The sequence below is a fragment of the Mchenga conophoros genome, linkage group LG7, assembly GCF_057382185.1.
Source record: "Mchenga conophoros isolate Kocher_MC1m ecotype Shallow Benthic linkage group LG7, M_conophoros_male_GT1.1, whole genome shotgun sequence".
In the NCBI taxonomy this organism is placed as follows: Eukaryota; Metazoa; Chordata; class Actinopteri; order Cichliformes; family Cichlidae; genus Mchenga; species Mchenga conophoros.
This window is the reverse complement of record NC_140532.1, coordinates 33553751-33578608: the sequence shown is the minus strand read 5'-3', so window position 1 is coordinate 33578608 and position 24858 is coordinate 33553751. Positions and strand designations below refer to the sequence as shown.

General features: G+C 38.3%; 1 protein-coding gene across 1 annotated transcript; it reads left to right on the top strand.

The window, feature by feature from the left end:
• The first annotated feature begins 13061 nt into the window (after positions 1-13061).
• On the top strand, positions 13062-24620 carry parm1 (prostate androgen-regulated mucin-like protein 1). The gene is made up of 4 exons (XM_085278974.1): positions 13062-13189; positions 17202-17888; positions 23039-23117; positions 23517-24620. Exons 1-4 carry the CDS (start codon positions 13156-13158, stop codon positions 23605-23607), a joined length of 891 nt encoding a protein of 296 aa, XP_085135100.1. The 5' UTR covers positions 13062-13155; the 3' UTR covers positions 23608-24620.
• Positions 24621-24858: the final 238 nt, after the last annotated feature.

Sequence of the window (24858 nt, the reverse complement as noted above, 5' to 3'; positions counted from 1 at the left end):
TTATCAAACAACTTGATTCATTCCACAGTGGACATTATACCATTTGTAAACATACCCTGAAGCCCCAGGAATCTGGCTTTTTCATGATCCTGTGTCATTTGACCCATCATTTTGAGTTTTTAAATGTTTTGATGGTTTATGGTTTATGTTTAAGTTCATTTAGTTATCTTAAGCTCCTAGGTTGCCAAGTTATAGTTCATTGTTTATTAGATTCTGTGTGTTTCTGTGTGATAATGAGGCTGCAGCATGGATACGGACATATGATCACAATGATCATGTTTTCCTTTGTGATAATCCAGAATCTGCTATAATTTTTAAAGAATTAAAGAAAACACAGGCCTTGTTATAAATAACTATACTGCTCTCTACTGGTGTATGATTTAACTGCCAATATATTTTAAAAACAGCTTGAAAGTGTAATCTATGAACTTGGCAAATAAGTATCCGCAAGGATAACCACAAATCCTTAAAATTCTGTTAACAATCTTCTGAAACTGAAATATGCACAAGGAAACCAAACTCCAAGTCCCAGAGTTGGCACACTTAAACATAACACCAATGTGTGGGTGGTGCTATTATACTGATTTTTGCTACTACTGTTTCTACGACTACTAATACTGCACATAATAGAAGTCACAGACTGATGCAACATATGATTAGGCAATGTGTTACTGCTCAGAATACATGATGGAAAAATGTAGAAATTACATTTCCTGTTAATCCCCTTCTCAAAATAACAGATTCAGAGCTTTAGGTCCGTTTACTTTTTTCAAATTACTTAAATTACTTGTGTTTATGCTTGAGTGTCGCTTCCATTTTCACTTCTCACTTTTTGGGTTGCAGACAAATTTCAGTTTTATTTTGAGTCATTAAAGCAAAGGTGTGACACATGCAGCCCAGCTCGCCAAAGGTTCGCCTGCAGCCCACTGCGTAGCGCTGAAATGTGAAATCTGCAGTTATTTTCTTTTTTTTTGTAAACCTCACTGCCACACCTGCTATACCTGACAGTGAGGTTTAAATGTATCTTCTCTGTAAAGGCCACCAGAGGGAAAGTCCTCTGTTTGCAAAGATTCAAAATTAGGTACTAATGAGAATACAAAGAGGTATTTAAGGTGTGGTGCATCTTCAAAGTACTGTGGGAAAAGAAGCTGTTCAACATCCTTTAAGTCTTGCAATGTGTGCCATAGGGCAGCAGTTCAAAGAGGGTTGCGGTCTCCAATAATATTAGAGGCCCTTCACTGGCCCTTCTCTCTAGAAAAGCTGTGTGCCTATGATGTTCTCTGCAGTTCTGATAAAAAGCCATGCCATCAGGTGCTGTCAGCACACTCTCCCCTGTCCATTTGGTAGAAGTTGATGTCTGATTCTCCTCAGCCTTCTCAAAGGGGTTGTTGTGTCATGTTACTGGTGACAGTGGAAGTCGAAGAAAAGACCTTACTGATGATCACTCCCAGAAATTTGAACTGGGACAGTGCTATCCAGCTCCACATGGTTTGATCAGCTCATGCCAAACTTTAAAAACGGCCTGGAAAGAAAGAAATTATTCAAGGACCAACTTATTCTTCTCTGTCCATTTTATTTTCAGTTCACATTCATGGCAGTAAGATCTTCATCATTTATGCGATGCCAAAAGCTGAACAACCCTTCTCTGTTACTTCTTCCATAACAGAATAGCTGACTGTCTTTGTGTAAAGCCAACACACAGCTTATTATACATGCACTCTGAATTTACCTACAAAGCTACTTTCAGCTGCTCCTTTATTTAGTCGGGGTCACCACAGGAGGTAGCTCCACGTTTGATTTGGCAAATTTTTACATCAAATGATCTCCCTTACACAACAACAAAGGATTTGTATGTCCTTCCAAAATCAAACCAGGAGTCTGTCGCTTAATCTGTCGCTTGAATGTGTAATTCACAACATTAAAGCCACTCTGACTTCACCTAACAAGCTTAATTCATTTCTTTCTTCCTTTCAGAACTACAGTGGAGTAATTTCTCCCCTTTAAGGAAAGCTGAAACTGATGTCCTTTCAACCACTGCACTGAGCCTGAACTGATGGTTGGACATTCGTCTTCAGGATTTTTTATTAGAGAGCAGAATATATCAATTACAGTGAGGCCTCCAGGCCCTGAAGCAGCAAAGCAGCCCCACACTATGTTACTACCACTGCTATTTTTGAATATTCTCATGATGTTCATTTTATGAAATACTGTGTTAGTTTTATGCCAAATGTAATGGGAATCAAAACTTCCACATAGTTCAGCGTTTGTCTTGTACGTCTGTGGTTTTTGCTTTGAAGCTCTCCCATGGATGCTGTTTTAGGCCAGTCTGTGTAATTTTAAAACTGTACATACTGTATATTCTGTGTATTTATTATTTCACTCCTATTGCCTGTTCTTATTGTCTTTATCTTCAACTTATGCTGCTCGGTTGTTTGTTAATTGCTCCTTGGGGATAAATAAAGTCTTCTGATTCTGATTCTCTTTCTTCTTGTCGACTCATGAAGTCTAACCATAACGGAAACGAGATAAGCCTTAAGTTCTGTAGCTGTTGTTCTGGGTTTTGTTGTGACCTAATGGTTTAGTCATTGATGCACTGTTGTAGAAGGTTTGGGTGGCCAGCCACTCCTGAGAAAGTTCACCACTGTTCCAAGTTTTCGCCTTTTGTGGATATTGATTTTCACTGTGGGTCACCGGAGTCATAAATCCTTGGAAATGGCCTTGTAACTCTTCCCAGACTGATAGATGTTGTTTTTCAACTGCTTCTTTAGATCCTGTTTTGATGTGTTGCTTTTTGACCTCTCTTAGTCTACTTCACTTTGTCAGACAGGTTGTATTTAGGTGGTTTATTTATTCAAGCATATGGCAGTAATCAGACCTGGGTGTGAATACTGAAACTGATCTTTGAAGCTTTCCAAAAAAAGTGGTCAAGTACACGACTTAAGGCCAGGTACATTTAGATATCTTTTTTCTCTTCATAGAAAAACATGAACTCATCATTTTTTTAAAAAAAACAGCATTTTGTATTTACTTATGTTACTTTTGACAAATATTAAAATTTGTTAGATGTTCTGAAATGTGTAAATGTGACAAATATTAAAAAAAAAATAACACAAAAAAATTAGGAATAAGGCAAGTACTCATACAGAGTTGTTCTCATCTTCTGTCTTTGTGTTTTAGTTTTGACTTCACTATCTTCACTTTGCAAAAGTGCTGTTAAACTTGCCAGCCCCTGGCAAAGCAACACATCCTTAATTCCTGAGAAACACATCCAGTTCTCTTTCTCTGTGGCCTCACCCATACTAATCTTATCAGTCACCTACAGTCACACTCCAGGCACACACGTCTATCCACAGCGCTGCGCACGGCACAAGATGTCTACAGTCTAGGGAGATGTACTGGCTCACTGTGATGAGGATAAGCCAGCACACTTTGAACACATGAAAGTGAAGTTTTTCATCACCGCATTAGAATGTTTGAGTTGGTGCCCAGTCTAAATTTAAATGTTAAAAAAACCAAAGAAAAAATTTTAAATGCTCAGAACAAGAGGAGAAATGTGAGAATGAATGATATTTACTACGAAGAGTCTTTATAACTGGTGGAAATAATGTTGGGAGAATATTTTGTGCTATAATGCAACTGATCCCCTTTGATATATCAACATGAATGTAAATGAAGAAAATGCTGGAAACCTATGACACACTATGTTAAACAATGATTTAATTATAAGCTTTAAAATAAAAAACCCCACTAAAATACAATTACACTCCACAGTAGATGGAGTAGTAGATGGTATTACTAGTAAGTATTTGTAAGTATAAAATCATACAGATCTTTTAAGAATCATTTTCTTCATGGTCAGTATAATCAGTTACTAGTTCAAATTATCATCCTTTTAAATGAACAAGTAATGCTGGATCTGCATTATCTTGTTTCACCAACACTACTAAAAAATGAAATTGGCACGCCGGTGTAGACACAGGCAGTCAATCAACAGTTTCAGTTCAAGTTTTTGAACCATTTTCAGGGAAACCGAAACCTTTTCCAGAGAATCGCACAGCCAAACCTTTGAACCTGAGTAAGCTGGTTCAAGAGAGATTGATTTAGATAACTGCACATCTAATCAGATACCGCCTTAGTGGCACTTTTAATGTGAAAATATTCTATGTTTATGATTGTATTTGATTTTAATTATATCTGAATACTTTTAAACTCCACACTAAATATTTCACATTACAAACCCTTAGTGAGCTACATTTATGATTGCTAATTTTATTTTTAACTTGATATCAGACTTGTACTACATTTCAGCTATTCTAGTACAGCTACTGTTGTTAGATTTGTATTGTTGATTGTCATTTATGCTTAGAAATATTTAACCATATATGCTTAGAAGTGTATAATCATTTGTAGATTGAAAGAATGTCTCATCCTAGGAGGTCTGTAACAGCTCTGTGTAGCATGAAGGGGGAGGGCGTTCACTCCCTCTACAGAGTGTTCTGGCATAGATCACACACCTCCTAGGAGAGGTCGTATCTTCTCTTGCTGATATATGGTATAGCAAACACACGTATATCTGTTTAAGTATAAGAGCCTTTGTTCAGATAGATCTGCTAGACGCCTGGCACCAGCTAGCACCAGAGTCTTCACAGGGTCACACCTTGAACTCACACACACACACACACACACACACACACACACACACACACACACACACACACACACACACACACACACAGTATTCTTTGTTCACATGTATACCTATGTAAGATTTTATATGTTAATGACCCTATGCATATTCATGTAACCACAATAAAAGGAGTGCTATGGGGAGCCTAGCTGAGAGTCTGATGGAGGCTAGGTGGTGGGACGACACTTGGCCCCAGCCAGATTTCCCTCATGCATGAGTAAACCAGCCTGCTTGTGTCTTGCTTTGCAGTGTAATTATATTGTCTTCAACGTTCCAGCGGATAGGTACAAGCTACAAACCTATCAACTGTGGTACTGCAGCTAGTGTAGTACCCACTTTAGAGTGCCCAACACCTATCTCCCACATCTTTACAAAAACAAATTGCTCATGGATGCCTTTCTCCACCCAAACTGTCTTTCATGCCATTTCAATTTAATTCAACATAAGTCAAGTGCTAAGTTTACACAAATGATTGCTGAGACAGAAGTAGGCTACCCATGTAATTGTTACTCAGCTGTCAAAGAAACTGCAGGAGCAGCTTTCGTGCCAAGTGAAGGCATATATGAACTAAAGGTGATTATGTATATTCAGATCTTTTCCAGTGTTGTGTTTGGACTACAAAGATTTAAATTCAAATTGATTCACTTTCTGGGGCTCGAAGATACAGAAGCGGTATGTGTTCATTAGTTCAAAAGAACAAATTAATTAGACTTCCTCAGAAAATGTTACATTTTTCTGATAGGGTTTTTTCTTTGTTTGTTTGTTTGTTTGTTTGTTTTAAATAAAATGTTCTTTGACTTTCCAAGATAACTGTATCTGATATATTTCTGGGAGGCAAAGAATATAAAAATCAAAGGAAGTCTCTTTAAGGAGGAAGTCTCCTTTGCTTTATTAGGTTAAACAGTCAGAAGAAAAACGAAATTGAAAATTGTTATTTCATGTCAAATTGCATGTTAGTGATAACATGTAACCCACATGCTACTATTTTATGCACACAAAAAACCCTGCAGCTAACATTTGCATTAATGTTAGCTCATTTACACAGCTGGCTCGGTCTTAATTTGAGTTACTGGGAACATCTGATGGGTCTCTAATTTGCCTGAGCACTCACTCGATTTACTATTCATGGAATTACATTTTTCTTACGCTGTGTCTACATCAAACTAATAGTGTCATGGTCCTGAGTCTGAGGACTCGGTGTATTGTGTTTCTTTATATTATTCTTTGTTCTCGTTTATTCTGTTTTGTCTTTTGTTTAGGTTTGCTATGTGTTAGTGTTTTTGTTTCATGCCTGCCCGTGTTCTCTCTGTCTGTCCATGGTGTTATTGTGTCTGCTCATGAGTCTGCCTGTCAAGTTCAGTGTCCTGTCTGGTTCTCTGTGTCTGTTAGTTTCCTGTTTTATTCTGAAAGTTCATGTCTCATGTCAGTGTGTTCAGTTTTACCTCTCCCCTGTCTCGTTAGCCTAATTGCTCCCAGCTGTGTCTCCCTCCTGTGGCCCATTCCCTGATTACTCCCTGTGTATTTAAGCCCTGTGTTTCCCTGCGCTCTCTATTGTGTCGTCTGGTTAATGCCATGTCCGGCTGCATTACTCTGTGTAACCCGGTGTTCAGTCTGCGTCTCTCTGCCATCTTTCTTTGTGCATTTTGTTCCTCCTCCCGTGCGTGTTTGGTTTAAGTTGAGTTCTTTAGTTTTCCCCAGTTTAGGTTTGTTTACTCCCCGCTCTGCTCCTCCTGTTTTTGTCACCTTATCACCTCTGTAAATAAACACTCACTCGCACCCCAGCCAGTGCCTGCATTTTGGATCCTTTTCTCAATTCACCACACGACTGCTGCCCAGCCGTGACAAATAGTAACTAATATACAGTGTTGGGAAGGTTACTTTTAAAATGTATTCCATTACAGAATACAGAATACATGCCCCAAAATGTATTCTGTAACGTATTCCGTTACGTTACTCAATGACAGTAACGTATTCTGAATACTTTGGATTACTTAATATATTATCATGCTTTTTACAACAACGTGAATGTACTATTGCTGTGTGATTTATTACTATTACTGAAGGTCCGCGTCTCCGAACTGTAGTAAAGGGACCTCTGACTAATACGGCGGGGTCCCTGTCGGCTCGTAGCCGAAAACTAGCTTTACCTTGTTGTGTGGGTCAAGTTTGCTAGCGAGAGACAGAGAGAGGCGTTGAAAGGCTGCTCCAACGGAACTTATTGTTTTCGGAGGAAAACAGGAACACGGTGTACAGTCGAGTCTTAACAGCTTACTTACAGCTGGGCTCGTCAGGCACTCTTCTTGGCTGAAGTGGTTATTATTATATTTACATGCTTCCAGCTCCCGTTTTTCCTCGATGACAACTTGTACCTTTCCACTCCCCTTTTTCTCTCTCCCTCCTCGCGCTCACAGACACATAATGTGTATGGCAGTCCATTCTCCCTGCAACACGGACTACACTGCCCATGATGCTACATTCTTGTAGCATTCTGCCTGTTAGCTTAGCACAACAACAACGAAAATGCGCTCTCTCACCCAGGAAACACACAGTCACAGAGAGAGAGAGAGAGCGTCGCCCTGTAACCCTGGCAACCGTAACGCTGCCGCCTGGAACAACAGAACATAGCTGTCAAACAAAACCCAAACAGTCCTGACAAAATGAAACAGGAAAGTACCGCAGTGTAATCCATTTATTTCAACAAAGTAACTGTATTCTGAATACCACCTTTTTAAACGGTAACTGTAATGGAATACAGTTACTCATATTTTGTATTTTAAATACGTAACGGCAGTACATGTATTCCGTTACTCCCCAACACTGCTAATATATTAGTTGGCTCTCAAAGGCTCATGGCAAGCTCTTTGTCATATATCTTATATCTTTAGTTCTCAATGACTGGAACGTGACTCAAAACCTGTCCAATCAGTTTTTGCTAAGTGTCCACAATGTTCTGATGTTACAGCTCTAAACCTGTCATTGATTTACTCTCCTCCACCCTCCACATCACCTTGAAATGCTGAAATAAAGGTACATGTGGGGAACAATGTGCCTCAGATAGTTTTTTCTAAAATAAAAAACATAAATATAAATTTCCTATAATACCATATTACTAGGTAGTATATTACTGACTAGATATGCCAAACTAAAGGAATGTAGAAACATATAAATGGTTTCTATATTAAAAATAGACCATGAAAAGCACAGACAGTGGCTGATGCAGACATTTTTCATTGTTTATAATGCTTGGTTTCACACTTAGTGTGTTACAACTTCACTCTTCTCCAAGACTAGCTGATGGACAAACACCAGCATGTAAAATGTTAACTGGTTGTACCACACATTTTTGATACTGTCAACATCTGATAACAGACGCTCACTTTAGGTAGGCGGGGTACATAATTTCCCTATTAGATTGCATTTCTGCTTCCTGGTCTCAGCTCTGGATAGTCATGGTTTGGGAGTTTGATAAATTTGGCCAAAGTTGTAGAAATGAGAGATGCAACAAGACAATATTCTCCACAGAAAATTTTCAAATTATCAATAAATCCTTTATTATTTTCGGGACACTACCTAGTCAGGCAGAGGTTGAAGGACGACAAGTGGGTATACCTGTCCTCGCTGCTGATATTGGGTTTTTTGCTCAATATTATTGACAAATAAATGAGGCCAAGTAATAACTAAACAGCACAATGACCTGGTCCCATGACATTCTGCCTATTAGCTTAGCACAACAAAAAGGCGCTCTCTCACCCAGGAAACACACAGTCGCAGAGAGGGCGCGCGTCACCCTGTAATCATGGCAACTGTAACGCTGCCGCCTGGAACAACAGAACAAAACCCAAACAGTCCTGACCCGCCACAATATGAAACAAGAAAATACCGCCGTGTAATCCATTTATTTCAACAAAGTAACTGTATTCTAAATACCACCTTTTTAAACTGTAACTGTAACGGAATACATTTACTCATATTTTGTATTTTAAATACGTAACGGCGGTACATGTACTCCGTTACTCCCCAACACTGACTACCAGCAATACTACCACAATACACATAAGACCAAAAGGTTCAACTCTTCTTTGATTCCCAAATTCAAACACTGTGGTATCACTGAGAGTTAAAAATGGCCCAAATTCTTTCAACTTCAATAAAATGTTCAGTGTGTCTGATCTCCCACATGTTACAATAAAGTAATAAAAAAGAGGATTTATGAAATTTAACGAGTTAGCTTGGAATGGAAAGTTAGCTTGCTCGTTGTAATCTATACACTCTGACTGAGGGATTGTTAAAACACTAAAAATTAAAACATGCAGCTCTATCATTTCAGACGTAAATGAAGGCAGAAAACTAAACAGCAGTAATGTTACTATGGTTACATTAGTTGGGGTAGCTAGCATATAATGGTGTGCTACCTGATGGCTAGCTACAGAGCTAAGGAAAGCGCTTTGGGTTCCTTGAAAAGCGCTATATAAATGCAATCCATTATTATTATTATAAGTGGGGGGTGAATGTTAGCTTTCTTCCTGTCAAAAAAAAGTTAATTTGAGAGTCCCCAATGGACAGAGACAAATGCAATCATATGGCAGGGAAAAGAATGGACCAAAGTTCAGTTAAGAGAACACCTGAGACAGTGTTGGGTGTAACGCGTTACTAAGTAACGCATTACTGTAATTACTTTTCCACTGAAAAAGTAGAGTAACTGATTACTGTTCATTTTTAGGCATTTTAATTACAGTTACTTACAATGTACTTGCGTTACATTGTAAAATAATTAAACTCGCTGAAGATCATTATTTAATTTCAATAATTTATCTTCTAAGATGTCGGACTCGGCTGAAGCGAGTGGCTGTTTTATGAAATGGACATACTCTTCACTTTTCTGAAACAAGCAGACAAGAATATTACAGTAATATGTAAGCTATCTCTTGGGGAGAAAAAACTATCGGCCGTTGTTAATAGCACGAGTAATCTACTGAAGCGCCTGACACAAGAGCATAGACGAACACTTGATCCTTGTTCATCATCCATGGATAACACCGCGGCAACTCCTGCTAAGCAGGCAAAACTAGATTTTACTTCAGCAGCACAGAAAGAGTCTGAAGGTGAGCTTAAAAAAATGATTGCATGCTACGTTATGGAAGAGATGCTACCGCTGCGTACAAAAAAGGTTAGGGACCGCTGCTGTAGAGTCTCCGTCTTTTAAAAAAATATATTTATTATTCGAAGAGTTTAATTTCTATTGTTTGTCCACTCAAGGTTTATAGGGATTTTAAAAAGTATTTAGTTAAATTACTTATTGAGTAATTAAGTTGCTTTTCAGACACACTAATTAGATAAGTATTTTAAATACAATATTGATTAGTAATTAGTAATTAATTACTTTTTAAAAGTAACTTACCCAACACTGACCTGAGATGATCCGTTCCCAGCATGAGGTTAGTCAGTAATATCCTGCTGCATGGTCTGGATGACTGGCTATGAAAAAATCCTGATTCTCAGCGTCACCTACCCATACAAATATTATTGAATCCAAATCTTGATTATTCAAAACATCATAAATATTTAGTACCTGGCAATCCATGAGCCTGTGGGCTGTAGTTAGACCATGAGGTTTTAAAAACTGAGATTAAAGATGCACGGCCCATTAACAGTGTTAATAAAAATCCAGAGAGGCCTACAGTGATCACAAATTATGTTTAAGGTCTTGTTTATATTAAACAAAACAAGATACAAAGCATTAGAAAACTTGTTAATAAATTCAGTGGGAGACTTGGACTTGAAATTTAAACATTTCTTTTCTTGACTATCTCACATGCACATATTATGAAACCATAGGGGAAGTTCTGAGTCATACTAGTTCTCTGACAGATTATATCTAAATCTAATGTGTCAGTCATCTAAAATTCTACAGGCCTTTATATTGAACATCACAGATGGCTCAGCTTATGGTGACCTTTTAGACTGATGCTGGGATATTGAAGTGTGGAATTCAGTAAGACATACAGTATTATGCAAACAATAGTATGCAATCCTAGACATACTTGCAAGAATGATGCTGATAAAAAAGACAAAAGGCTGACAGCATAGCTGGGCAGTATAAAAATTACAGACAACAGGATAATTAACAGTTGCACAACTTTACCTCTTTTGTGTAGAGCAATGCAGTACTATAAAAAAGTATTGAGTCACCCTTCATTTCTTTACATTTTGCTGGGAAAATAGGAAACATGTGCAGTGATTTATTGAAATGTAAAAATCAATAAATAACAATGTGGAATAACAGTTTACAAGGGGGAGTGGCCACAAGTCCATCTGACTTGTGCCCACTGGATTTTCAGTCCAGTTCTTGTTTAATCTGGCGTACCTCAAAATTTCTTTTCTGTCTTCTTGACGGTGCCTTCCTTCCATCGATACAGAACTGTATCACCTGAAGGCCCAGATGCATCTTTCATAGATAGTAGATAGGTTATTTTTTAGGCCTGCCACTTCGTCTTTTGACCCACGTTGCACATTATGCAAGGCATGCCAAATTTTCAGCAAACATCTCTTTGAGACTCACCTTGTTAGTACAAAATTATAAATGTATGTTCTTCAGACTGTGATATCTTTATCTGTTTTTCATAGATTCAACCAGTGGCAGATGTAGAAAATTTTAGATGGGGGAGGGGTGAAGGAGGGGCAAGAGGTCTAGGCAGGGTGGCACATACCTGTTCAGTGAAGTATGGGAAAAGCCCCTATATGTAAACGGAGTCAATTATCCACAAAAACACTTTAGGAGAGACCATGATACAATAAATAGTTTTAAGCTACAGATATCCGGTTGTTCAGTGATGACGCGACGAATCCTACTTCCGGGTCTAAAGTAGTCTGCGTTTAATATGGCTTTTGTGTTGTTAACATGTTTAATGTTATGTATTTTCTTCTATTTGATCTCAAAAAGCTCCTAAAACAGTCAGTGATCACTGTTGACCTCCCTCGGCTTTTATTACCGCTAATCATTTATTTAAGCTCAGTTTTTAAAACCTTAGGATGTAACTACAGCCCAGCCCATGCAGCAGTATATGAATGACTAACCTCGTATTGTGGATGGATTATCTCAGTTGTTCTCCTGGCTGAAGTTTGGTCCTTTTACAGCATCCTGCCATGCGATTACATTTGTTCCTGACCACCGAGAACACTCACGGTAACTTTTATCGAGTGGAAAAAAAAGTTAGCTTGTTTATATTATGCTAACGTAGCTGTGTCGCTAGCGGTCACGCAGCACATCATTATATACCAGCTAGCCCAACTTCAGTAACCCTACAAACGTTACTGCTGTTTAGTTTTCTGTCTTCATTTATGCTGGAAGTGATAACAGAGCTGTACGTTTTAATTTGTTTCCAAAACCCCGCAGTCAGGACATGCTATATTGTATTTAGATAGAAGCTAGCGAGCTAACTCCCTGCTAACTTCTAACTCCGTTAAATGTCATAAATTCCGTTTTCATGGATGCCTGGATGTTAAACTCAATTGTTACACCTGGTAGAGCAGAACGCTGATCATTTTATTAAAGATGAAAGACTTTAGACAGTTTTTCAACTCTCAGTAATGCCACAGTGATCGTTTGATATATGGACCTGCAGCGGAGTTTAGACCCAGACACGGCTAGTGACATCAGACTGAACAACCGGATTGGAACAAATGATGTCCTATAGTAACAACATCCTGAAGATACAATTAAAAACTGGTTCAGTCTTATTAAGTGGCTGAACAAAAACAAAATCAGCCAACGTCCAAACCTGGAGAACTATTACTCAGGACCACTTTTTAAAAAACATTACAAGTCTGACTCCTTGGAAGCATTGAGAGGTGGACGAAGACTTTCACACAGTATTTATTTGTTTTCACTGTTATTTCACACCTTTGAGTCTATAAGTATATCAACGCTGTTGTATATTATAAGCTTATCTGCTGGTTGAGAAGGCCTGAGCCATGTTTTAAATGTTTGTGCTGCTCTCTGCTGGTACAAAATAATAATTACAATTATCAATGGTTTAAGGTTTGATTAATTATTTACATATACACTAGCCCCAAATAAGATAGAATAAATGACACAGATATTCAAAACACAAGATTACAGCTAAGGCTTATTTTGTAATATACTAAAGTGACAAAACTTCATCTCCGAATTGTTACAGGCGTATCTTAGATCAAAAATGAAGATGAAGTCATTATAAAAAATCAAATACAGATGAATTTTGCAATTTCTAGTCAGACTTCCTGTCTTCGCTTGTTCATATTTTGATGAACACAGCCTCATGAGGTTTGAAAAGTGAAGTGACATCACGAAGCCTCGCCCCCCCAGGCTTTTATAATTAGTCACCTACAGTCACAAGCAGCCGTACACACTACAGCTTTCTACAGGGAGCAGAGAGCACAAAGCTACAGCCACAAAAGTGTTTGTGAAGACATACAGCTAAAGGAAAACTATGACGAGGGTCAGTCGTCAAACTCTGATAACATGTAAGTAAACATCAAAACAGGCTCCTTTCTGATTTACCTAGATCTGTTTTTAAGATAAAGGTCTTTAGTAAGTGATTGAAGAGCCATGTGAACTATCATGTTTATTGTTAGTATTTTTTTAGATTATAAGTGCAGAAATTACTCCCTTCAGTAGCTGATCTGTAAATTATTTGAACTGAATGTTCTTAGGTGAAATCAGCCTTTGCAGTGTTTTTAAAATGCCTCTTTTCACTGGTTCAAATAGCTTGTTAGAAGTGAACTTTCAGTGTAAGAAGGTTAAACTCAGACCTGCTAGAAGTTACACAACACAATGCTTTTTCAGTGTTTGATTTGTTAAGGAAGTAAATGACACATTTCTACCGGTCTAAACTGAGTGATGATGACATGTGGTGCTAAAGCTCTCAGACAGGAAATGTGTTGTTTTTTTTCTTTTTTTGACTCAACACTATTTTGGAACCTTTGGGTTGAATCTTTATCACAAAGTACTGCATCATCACTTTAATGTTTCTTTCTCCCACTGGTGATAAGTAGATAGTTTATTTTCATTAGATTCTCTTTTTTAAATTAAACTTTTAAAATTGTGATCAAACAACTATAATCGAAGGAGGAAAGAAATAATACATTCGTCATACTAGATCCCTGCTCTGACTTCCTTTACGTTGACAGAAACGCTGATGGCAAGACTGTGTCTGTGATGAAATATGTACTACACAGACTGTAAACGTTCAGCCTTTCTGGTCTTTTATTCATGTTAAATTTCAAATCAAAAGATGGGGAGAGCTTTTTTTTTCATGGTTCTGCCAGATAAATTATCATGACTAACCATGACCAACTACATTCTGATTGCACAATGGTAGTGGTCAAAGAGGTATGAAATATACAGTCCCGGTCAAAAGTTTAAGATCATATTTTGCATGGTTGGATCTTAACAAGGTTCCAAGTAGAGCTTCAACATGCAACAAGAAGAAATGGTAGTGAGACAAAACATTTTTTGAGCATGCAATTTATTGAAAATAATGCTTAAACCGAAACAGTCTGTTTTACAGCTGATCAATAGTTTAGGACCACATCCCTTTAAAAGGCCAAATCTGTGCAAATGTGGATTCATTGTCATTTTCTGTCAGGTAGTCACACTGTCATGACGTACTGATGGCAAAGGCAAAAAAACTTTCCCTTTTTGAATGTGGTGTTATTGTTGAACTGCATAAGCAGGGTCTCTCGCAGCGCACAATCCCTGCTGATGTGGGACGCAATAAGAAAGTCATTTGGGACTTCTTAAATGATCCTGAGGGTTATGGAACAAAGTCAAGTGGAAGACCCCAAAAAATTTCACTAGCACTGAGCCAGAGGATCCAACTGGCTGTCTGTCAAGACACTGGACAATCCCCAAACCAAATTAAGGCAGTTACTGGTGCAGACTGCAGCCCCATAACCATCAGACGGCATCGGAGACTGAAGGGCTTCAAAAACAAAAAACGTCTACAAAGGCCTCGTCTCCTTGAACGCCACAGAACCGATCATTTAGACTTTGCAAGAGTGCACCAAACATGGGACAATGAAAGATGGAAGAAAGTTTTATTCTCTTATGAGAAAAATTTAACCTTCATGGCCCTGATGGTTTCCAGTGTTACTGGCAAGACAAGCAGATCCCACCTGAGATGTTTTCTACATGCCACAACAGAGCTTCAGGAGGTGCAGGGGCATCAAACGGCTGCTGGCTATGTCCAAATGTTGCAGAGAGCATTCCTCATGACTGATGGCCCTCATCTGTGCAGTAACGAATGGGGTTTTTCAACAGGACAACGCTACAGTACACAGAACAAGGGACTATATCCAGGAGAATAACATTGCTCTTTTGGACCATCCTGCATGTTCCCCTGATCTAAATCCAATTGAGAACCTTTGGGGATAACAGGGTTTTTTTTAGGTGTGGTCCTAAACTTTTGATCAGCTGTAAAACGGACTGTTTTGGTTTAAGCGTTGTATTCAATAAATTGCATGCTCAGAAAAATATTTTGTCTCACTCCCATTTCTTCTTCTTGCATGTTGAAGCTCTATATGGAACCTTGTTGAGATCCAACCATGCAAAGTATGATTTTGTGCCATTTTTCAAGTGGTCTTAAACTTTTGATGGGGACTGTATATATAAAAGCTGGAGTTGTGCAAAATTAATTGACTTCAATCCGACTAAGCAAGTGCGATACTGTTCATACCTAAGTGACATTAGAACTACCTTAAATTTAAAAAAGTGCAGTCTGACAGTTTTGCGATCAGTTTTAGCCTACAGGACATTAGAAAGAATGTAAGGTCTTCCCCCTTTAGCTTCAGACCTGGAGGCCTAAATTCATCTTTTATACAGCGGGGAAAATAAGTATTTGACACATCAGCATTTTTATCAGTAAGGGGATTTCCAAGTGGACTATTGACACAACATTTCCACCAGATGTTGCCATCAAGCCAAATATTGAAGTCATACAATCAAATCAGAACATATAAGTATACAAGTTAAACCATAATAAATAAAGTGAAATGACACAGGGAATAAGTATTGAACACACTTTATTCAATACTTTGTAGAAAAGCCTTTGTTGGTGATTACAGCTTCTAGACGCCTCTTGTATGGATAGACCAGTCGTCTGCATTGCTCAGGAGTGATTCTGGCCCATTCTTCCACACAAACGGTCTTTAAATCTTGAAGGTTCCTTGGGCCTCTTTTATGAACTTTAATCTTCAGTTCTCTCCATAGATTTTCTATGGGATTTAGGTCAGGTGATTGACTGGGCCATTCAAGCAACTTGATTTTCTTTCTTTGAAACCACTTCATTGTTTCCTTGGCCTTGTGTTTGGGATCATTGTCTTGCTGAAATGTCCACCCTCTTTTCATTTTTAGCTTCCTGGTAGATGGCAGCAGATTTTTATCCAGAATGTCCCGGTACATCTCTCCATTCATCCTGCCTTCAATAATATGAAGTCTGCCAGTACCCCTTGCTGAAAAGCAGCCCCAAACCATGATGCTTCCACCCCCAAACTTGACTGTTGGTATGGTGTTCTTGGGGTGGTGAGCAGTGCCATTTCTTCTCCAAACATGGTGTGTAGAATGACTGCCAAAAAGTTCAATTTTGCTTTCATCTGACCATACTATAGTCGTCCAATAATCCACAGGCTTCTCCAAATGCTGTTGCGCAAATTTTAACCGAGCCTTGACATGCTTTTTGTTCAGCAATGGAGTCTTGCGTGGTGAGCGTGCATGGATGCCATGGCGGTTCAGTGCATTGCTTATAGTTTTCTTTGAAACAACAGTACCTGCTGATGCAAGGTCTTCCTGAAGTTCTGTCCGAGTGGTTCTTGGCTCTTGGAGAACCCTCCTGATTATTCTTTGGACTCCTCGGACAGGGATCTTGCGTGGAGCACCTGATCGTGGCAGGTTTATGGTGAACTGATGCACTTTCCATTTCCGGATAATGGCCCCCACAGTGCTCACAGGAACATTCAGCATTCTGGAAATGCACCTATAACCATTCCCATCAAAATGCTTTTCAACGATAAGATTACGAAGATCTTGAGAGAGTTCTTTGCTTTTACCCATCATGAAGTCTTTCCTGTGTGCCTTCTGGGTAATGAGGAGCCTTTATAGGCCATCAATTAGGACTAAAGCAGCTGATATCAATTAGTACTGATAGGGGACAGGATTTCTCTATCAATACTGACAGATTTCAGGTGATCTCCTGGCTTTCTATGTCATTTTGCCCCTTGTTATCTCCATGTATTCAATACTTATTCCCTGTGTCATTTCACTTTATTTATTGTGGTTTAACTTGTATACTTATATGTTCTGATTTGTTTGTATGACGTCAATATTTGGCTTGATGGCAACATCTGGTGGAAATGTTGTGTCAATGGTCCACTTGGAAATCCCCTTACTGATAAAAGTGCTGATGTGTCAAATACTTATTTTCCCCGCTGTATATCACATTCTCACCACCTTACAAAAATCTCCTGTCTTGAATTGCAGGTCTGCTGTTATTCTGTGCAGTAACAAAACAGATAGTAACCTCCACAGCACCACCTTCAACTTCTGCAAGCCTTAACGAGACATCAACAGCAGGTGTCACTGAAAACACCAGCACCACTGACCTCACCCAAAGCACCAACACAGCCACTACTCCCACAAGCACCACCACCCAAACAAACAGCACCACTGACATCGCCCAAAACACCAGCACAGCCATTACTCCCACAAGCGCCACCCAAACAAACAGCACCACTGACATCGCCCAAAACACCAGCACAGCCATTACTCCCACAAGCGCCACCCAAACAAACAGCACCACTGACATCGCCCAAAACACCAGCACAGCCATTACTCCCACAAGCGCCACCCAAACAAACAGCACCACTGACATCGCTCAAAGCACCAGCACAGCCATTACTCCCACGAGCGCCACCCAAACAAACAGCACCACTGACATCGCCCAAAACACCAGCACAGCCATTACTCCCACGAGCGCCACCCAAACATACAGCACCACTGACATCGCCCAAACCACCAACACAACAATCACCTTAAGCACTTTAAATGCAAGTATTCAAACAATCCGAGAAACTACTACCACTCCTGGATTCACCACCCCTCCAAGATCCACCACGAAGGGTACCACTGTGGGGCAAGATGAACACAAGCCCAAAGGTCTAAGCTCAGGTATGGAGTATTGCTCAGATATAGTTATCCTTTCTGTTTCATGCATTTCCTTTCCTTTCCCGATCGATCCCACAACAATTCTGCTACATGACAGTAAGTCGGAAACCAGTGTATCTTCACTGACAAGAGGACATCAAGACTGAAAAATGTCATCTAACATCAAAAGCCTGAATGCAAAAATGGTATCAATAACCAGAGCTTGACTAGACAGTATCATGTAGATTTTTATCATAGTTTAGCATAGAAGCATTACATTATTACTAATTAGTTATAAATAGAAATCTGATCTAAAAAAAATGTATAGTTTATCCTCTTGGCACCATGAAAGCTGACAAACTGCCAGTTAGTTGAGTCGAGTTACTGTTGCCTTCCTTTTCACTTGATGCAGTCTTGCTATTTTCTTCTGACCTCTGGGATTAACAAGGTATTTTCACCTAGAGTTACTGCTCACTGGGCCATTTTTGGACCATTCTCTGTAAACCTTTGAACAGATGGTTGTGTGGGAAAATCCCAACAGATCAGCAGTTTCTGAGATTCTCAGATCAGCCCATCTGCCACCAACAACCATGCTACATTCAAATCACTAAAATCCTCTTTCTTCACCCTGCTTATGCTCAGTTTGAACTTCTGCATGTCGTCTTGACCATGTCTACATATTGAAATGCATTGAGCTCCCATCATATGATAGATTAGATGATTTGTGTTAGTGAGCAGTTGAACAGGTCTACCTAATAAGTGCCCAGTGTTAAAAATGGTATACCCAAACTCATAACTCCTAAAATGTCAAACTCAGTAGGATTAAAGGTAACACTTTATAAAAATGACCCAAGAGCAAGGCCTCAATGCTCATATAATTAAATGGAATTTCAATGTATTGTGTTTAAAATTATGTAATTATATTTAACTAAAAATACAGGTAGCTACACTCAAATAAGGGGGAAAGCAAGGAAAAATTATAATGTAATTTAAAAAAAATGGATAACAGAATATATATTGTGCACATAAAATAATGAATATTAAATAAAGATGTTAAAAAATAAGCATAAAAAATGGAAAGATTAAGGCCTGCACCCCTCCAAAAATACAGCAAAGGATGACAGATGGAAAATATTATTTGTTTCCTTAAAATTTCCTCCAAAATACCATAAACATAGCATTTAAAACTACTTACAATGTAATTTATGTCTCCTTTCCAGTAAAATACATGAAATTATGCACTTAAAATTACTTACACACCTCTGAAATTTACTTATAGTGTAGGGTTTTTGTTTGTTTGTTTCTTGCAAAACTTGTTCTTATTCAAGTGTCTCCAAGTAGCTGATAATTAATCAGACATATCACGTAAAGTAAAGTAAGGAAGTATACTCAATGTTTATCATATATAATTTATTACTTCTTCTTCTTTTTTTGATAACACTAACCTGTAGTTTGGATGCTACAACATTTACCTGAGACACTGCCACATATTTGATCAGATAGTACCACATTACACTGCACCAAAACTTGTTACCCAAGTACCTGCCCTTTCTAGACAACTCTGTGTTTATTGCAGATGCTCTGTCAAGACACCCACTGTGTGTTCCCTTGAAATGATAAATTATTTTCTTATCTTTATTGTACTCCTTCAGATATCTCTAGTATGCAAGTCACTCATTAACTTTTGGTTTTAATCAAAGAATAGTTACAGTATACTGCCAGTAAAGGGCACGTACTCTAACAAAATGACTGGTGTCTGACCTGAATCTGATGTAAACCAGCTGTCTGTCTATAACACCCGAATGTAAATATCAGCGAATGTGTTGAACATAGGATTTACAAACACAGTGGCACAGGTACTCATAGTTCTTTTGTTAAATGAGCAAAGTGAAAGCATGCAATACTCATGCACTACCCCAGCCCTTCTGTTGCCTGTCTGTGACTGACCTCTTTTCAGCGTGGTTTAGTCTGTGGTTAATATGTGAACAGTTTCCTTTCACGCTTCCTTGTTTACTTCATAGTAAAGTCCTTACCAGCTAAATAAATGCTAGTTCTTTCTCTGCTTATTCACTAAGTGTACAATATCCAGTCATTATCATCACTTTCAGATCACATTATAAGGTATACTAAAACATTCTTTACGTTACTTCATGGGCATTTGGACCATCTAATCTCATTAAAGCCAAAATAACTTTAAGAGATTTATAGCAAAGAAGAATAGTTTTCCACAAATGGGAACCTACTGCTTATTTCCCGTTATCATTGGCTAGTGCACCTGATAATGTATGTCATTTCATGTCATTCCCTTTGGTTCATTTCATATGAATCATCTGGTTACTTAAAAAGGCCCAGAAAGTATGGTGATCATTTATGAGCAGTTACACATTTTTCAACACCAATAACACCTAAACTAAAAGTTTGTATTTAAAAAATAAATAAATAAAAATTTGCAGGTCATGATCAGTTCCAAATGGTGATTTGTGTTGTCAAAGAATCTTCACTGCTCAGTTACAGTCCATTCTTTGGAAAATAACAGAATGCATTTTCAGTGTCTATTTCCAAAGCGTGCCACCTATCAAAGGTTTAAAGACTCAGTTCAAAGATCAGACAGCTTTCTGATAAACTGAGGCACATAGTCAGCAATAAGCAGGTCATTTAATGTTGAAATTAAGGCTAGTAAGAGTATTAAGAGCAGCCTTGTTTATCAAGGAAGTGTTTATTGATTATCGCTGAATATTTTTCTAGGCTGTGCCGCCAACAAATAGAAACATAAGATCCTTGAGGTGGGCTGATTTCATCCAGTTTCTCACATGGAGATTACTTATCAAAACTAAAGCTCAAAGATCAGTTACTTTAGACATTGGGAATTATCTTAAGAATTATCTTAAGTTCATAGTACACTGTGCCACAAAATGGCCACCACCTCTCGAGACTTTTAGCTTATCTCTGCATAGTCAGTACAGTCGGCTGAGGCCACTGACATACTTAAACATCAGGTGTGTTCAGTTGATGGGAAAAACACATTTTATGAATCCCAAATGAAGAATCATTCAATAAAGTTTTCAATACACTTTAGACTGATTGATTTTAGCTTGTTGGCGGTGTGGCTCTTTGGTTAGTGCTTTCCTGATACATCAGTCGATTGAGTTCGGGTTGATTTCAACTGTAATTTACAGAGTCCTTTAACCTTTTGTTGATTGCTATTTTTAAAACAGCTGTCCAGTTGTTTAGTTTATGACCAAACTCATGCACAAAAAGCCTATATATTTAGGCTGTATTCACATTAAGTAATTTATACTTAGCTGAAGAATCTGAACAGTAAACATAACTCTGACCACCAGTTTTTTCAAATTTAGTGTGATTACTGCATATTATGTAATAATAATAATGGATACTTTATTGATCCCCATGGGGAAATTACTTGTTTTTCTCTGCATTTGACCCATTCACTCTGTGAAGCAGTGGGCAGCCCACTAAGCAGGCGCCCGGGGAGCAGTGTGTAGGGACGGTACCTTGCTCAGGGGTACCTCAGGGTAGCCGTTAAGTGGATTCGAACCGCCGACCTTCCGATCATGGGGCGACCACTTTACCTACTGAGCTATCCCTGCCCCATGTGTGTGCACGGTTAACCCTACTTTGTCCTGGCCCATTGAAAAGGTCAGACCAGGCAGGGTTTGGTTTGACTTAAGAACAGTGCACATGTAGTGTGATTGCTAACCACTCCATTGAACTCTTTCAAACCAATATAAAAAGTAAACTAATAAACTGGAGTGAACTAAAGAAGGAACTCACAATCTAGTTACTAGGAACCATAAAGCAGAAGGGGAAAAAAAGAACATTTACAACTTTGAGTTTACAAGCAAACCATGATACACAAGGACGCACACAGCAAATGGGGACGATGCGACAATAAGAAGAGGAAGATTGAGGATAACGAGTGGATGGGAAACAGGGGGAAACACACCTAGAACTAACCAGTTAGCAAATGTACAAGTAGAAGTACAACTACTACATCTAAAAATACTCCAGTAATAGTTGAAGTACTGATCTAACTTATTTCTCAGGTAAAAGTAAAAAAGTACAGGCTCTGGAATTTACTCCAAGCAAGAAAGTAAAAAGCGTTTTTTATTTTTATTTTTGTGCAATGCTAACTGAACCTTCAGCTAGATTTAACATAATGAATAAATAATATCAGTAGATGAGAAAACAAAATTTAGTCTAACTTTTTAAAATTCTAACTATACTCAATTTGAATCTAAAGAAAAAGAAGGAAAAAAAAAATCTATATATTCTGTTGCCTACATTGTAGAGGGTGACTTTGCCTCTAAACAGGCAAATGTGTATAATCAGGGGTTTAATTGGGTCACACACTGTTCTTTACTTTAAACCCATCACAGTAGAGCAAACTAACCGGTTTATCCTCCACTAACCTGCAGAGAATTTTCATGCAGCCTTTAAATAACAGTTAGTCTACTTCAGTTTAATTTAAAAGCATGTTTTACAAAATAAAATAAAAAACAACCAAAAACCATAATGTCACATGTACTGATTTAAAAACATGAGGACTTATGAAACTGACCTTTGTGGATTACAGTGTTGGACCCAAATCCGCCACAAACTTCACAAAGGAACACACACTAAAGTACACATGCACTTCAACAAAGGGAAGACAGGACTATTTATACACAGAATTGACTGGGAGTGACAAACAGGTGAGGAAAGAGATACAGGTGACAAAAAGTGAATGCACATCAGGGAAGGGCCGACAGGAAGAAAAACTAACACAGAACATTAAAGAAACTAACCTTCAAAGTAAAACAGGAAATGACGGAAAGAGACGAACAAAAAAGAATTTCAAGGAAACACAAATGGGTTGAGGCTTAAGGACAGAGTGAGACAGATGGAGGCACAACTAGAAACAGGAGTCAGGAGTGTACTAAGATAATAAAATAAGAAACACAAAATAGAAAAAACAAACAAACAGTTAAACACCATTAAAAAAAGAAAAAAAGAGACTCAATAACAAGAATGATCAAAACAGGAAATGACAAACCCAAGTGAAACCAAACAGGAAACAATAAAAACCTGAAGGCAAGTCAAACTCCTGGACTCAAACCACAGACTATAAGAGGAACCCTTAGACTTATTGTCTATTTCTTTGTTCTTTTCTCTAGGAAGTATTGCAGCCATCGTTTCTTTATTCATTGTATTGGTTCTCGTTGTGTTGGGAGGGCTCTACTACTACAAGATCAGGTGAGTCAACTTGTGTTATAGAAGCTGAATGCTCATAGTTCATAGCCAAATTTGATTGTACCAGTCAGATGATTTCATTTCTCCAAGCAGCCCCCATATGTGTCACCAAAAGGATAGTTCCCAGGGGATTGATCCTTTGTCAGTCGTGCTCTAAAATTATTTTTTTTTCCATTGATGGTATAAAAGATGGCTTCCAGATCTAAATAGTAAAGCTAACCTAGAAGTGTGTCTGTGGTTGAGAAATGAACTCAGTCATTAGATTCAGGTCACATTAAGTAGCAAAATAACTGCCCTTAGAAATTTCTGATCACTGTAAGAGTGAGAAAGGTCAACCCCTCACTGAAGTGTTTGGAACACTGCTTCTCTCACTCCGTTTCGTCTTTGTATTTTCTGTTTCAGACGGACAAACTACGGCCGTCTCCTGGACAGCCAAGATTACGGCATGACAGGAAACTTCAACAACCCAATGTATGACCCCTATGATGCTTGACCTCTGATCCCAGAGAAATCCAAAGTCCTGCAGGCAGAGCCAGTCTGATCAGAATGTGCTAACAGTATGTGAATGATGACTTCACGATGGTCAGATTTTTCAAGTGTTAGCTAGACATCGAGCCAGTCACGCCACTGCTCGAATGCACTGAATTTCTCGAACTGCTATTGTATTTCCAATGTGACAAAAAAGTATTTATTTCAAATAATAGCAGCTACTAGCATTTTCTCAGGTACCTTTTCAAAGAGCTTTAGCTTCATGAACTCTCATATATGATCACATTTCTAAGAGTGGAAAGTCACAGGTTATCTAGTGTGTTTGTACAGGTGTTATGACTTTTATCAGTGAAGATCAGCTCCAGTGTAACATTACAAGAGACACTGAAAAAACACGGACGGTAGCAAATAATAAAGAGCCAGCAGAGAAACCTTTCCAATGTGCCAATGAAGTGATGAGAAAAGCTTTTGATCATTATACAATTTTCATAATAATTTTGATTTATAGAAAAATGAGATATATCGCAAATCTAAGATGGAGACACGTTTTAACAACTCCAGGTGTCCATGTTAAGTGAAGTAAATATAGTCATTTAGATAAAATGTTTTAGCTTTATTAGTTTTTCTTATTGTGTGTGTAAAAGTGTCAAACTGAATGATGTAAAGGAAGAGAGTGACCAGCCTTTGAAAGGAGGGTACAAGGTTTAATTCTTTAATTGTATTCAAAAAGCTAAAAGATGCATTTTTTGTATTAAACATCTTGTGTGCCCTCAGTAAAACACATAATAAGGTGTTACCTCTCTCTCAAACCTGATCAGCTGCATCTGCCATATTTGAGTGACATTTTAATTACTAGATTCTGTGTTGAGATGTGGTTTGTTTTCATATTTCTGGGATATTTCTGTCGTCAGCCAGGCTGCTGTTTTGACTGTTTGTATATTTTAATGAGCTCGATAGATGTGTGTTTGTGAATAAATTGGTGAATAAAGGTGATTAAAGTCAGTGTTATCACCATTATGGCAACAGCAATCTGAGTGATGTTGTGGAAAATGTAGAAGCTAAACCCAGCGCACTTTAATGCTTCAGACTTTTCAGCTGTGGAGTATACAGAAGAAGTACTGCAGCTATCTAAACACAAAAGCATGATGGCAGTAATTATCTGAAACCAATAAAATGGCACGACAACACAGCATGTGTAGCACACGCACACAAATGCTGACATTCGGTGTGATGTCTTCATCTCTTTGCCCAGCAG

Excerpts from the sequence above, each read along its gene's own strand:
- parm1 (XM_085278974.1), top strand. The coding sequence starts at position 13,156 with ATGACGAGGGTCAGTCGTCAAACTCTGATAACAT. Across the intron at positions 17,889-23,038 it reads GCCCAAAGGTCTAAGCTCAG|GAAGTATTGCAGCCATCGTT; the intron begins GTATGGAGTATT and ends TCTTTTCTCTAG. Across the intron at positions 23,118-23,516 it reads CTCTACTACTACAAGATCAG|ACGGACAAACTACGGCCGTC; the intron begins GTGAGTCAACTT and ends TTTCTGTTTCAG.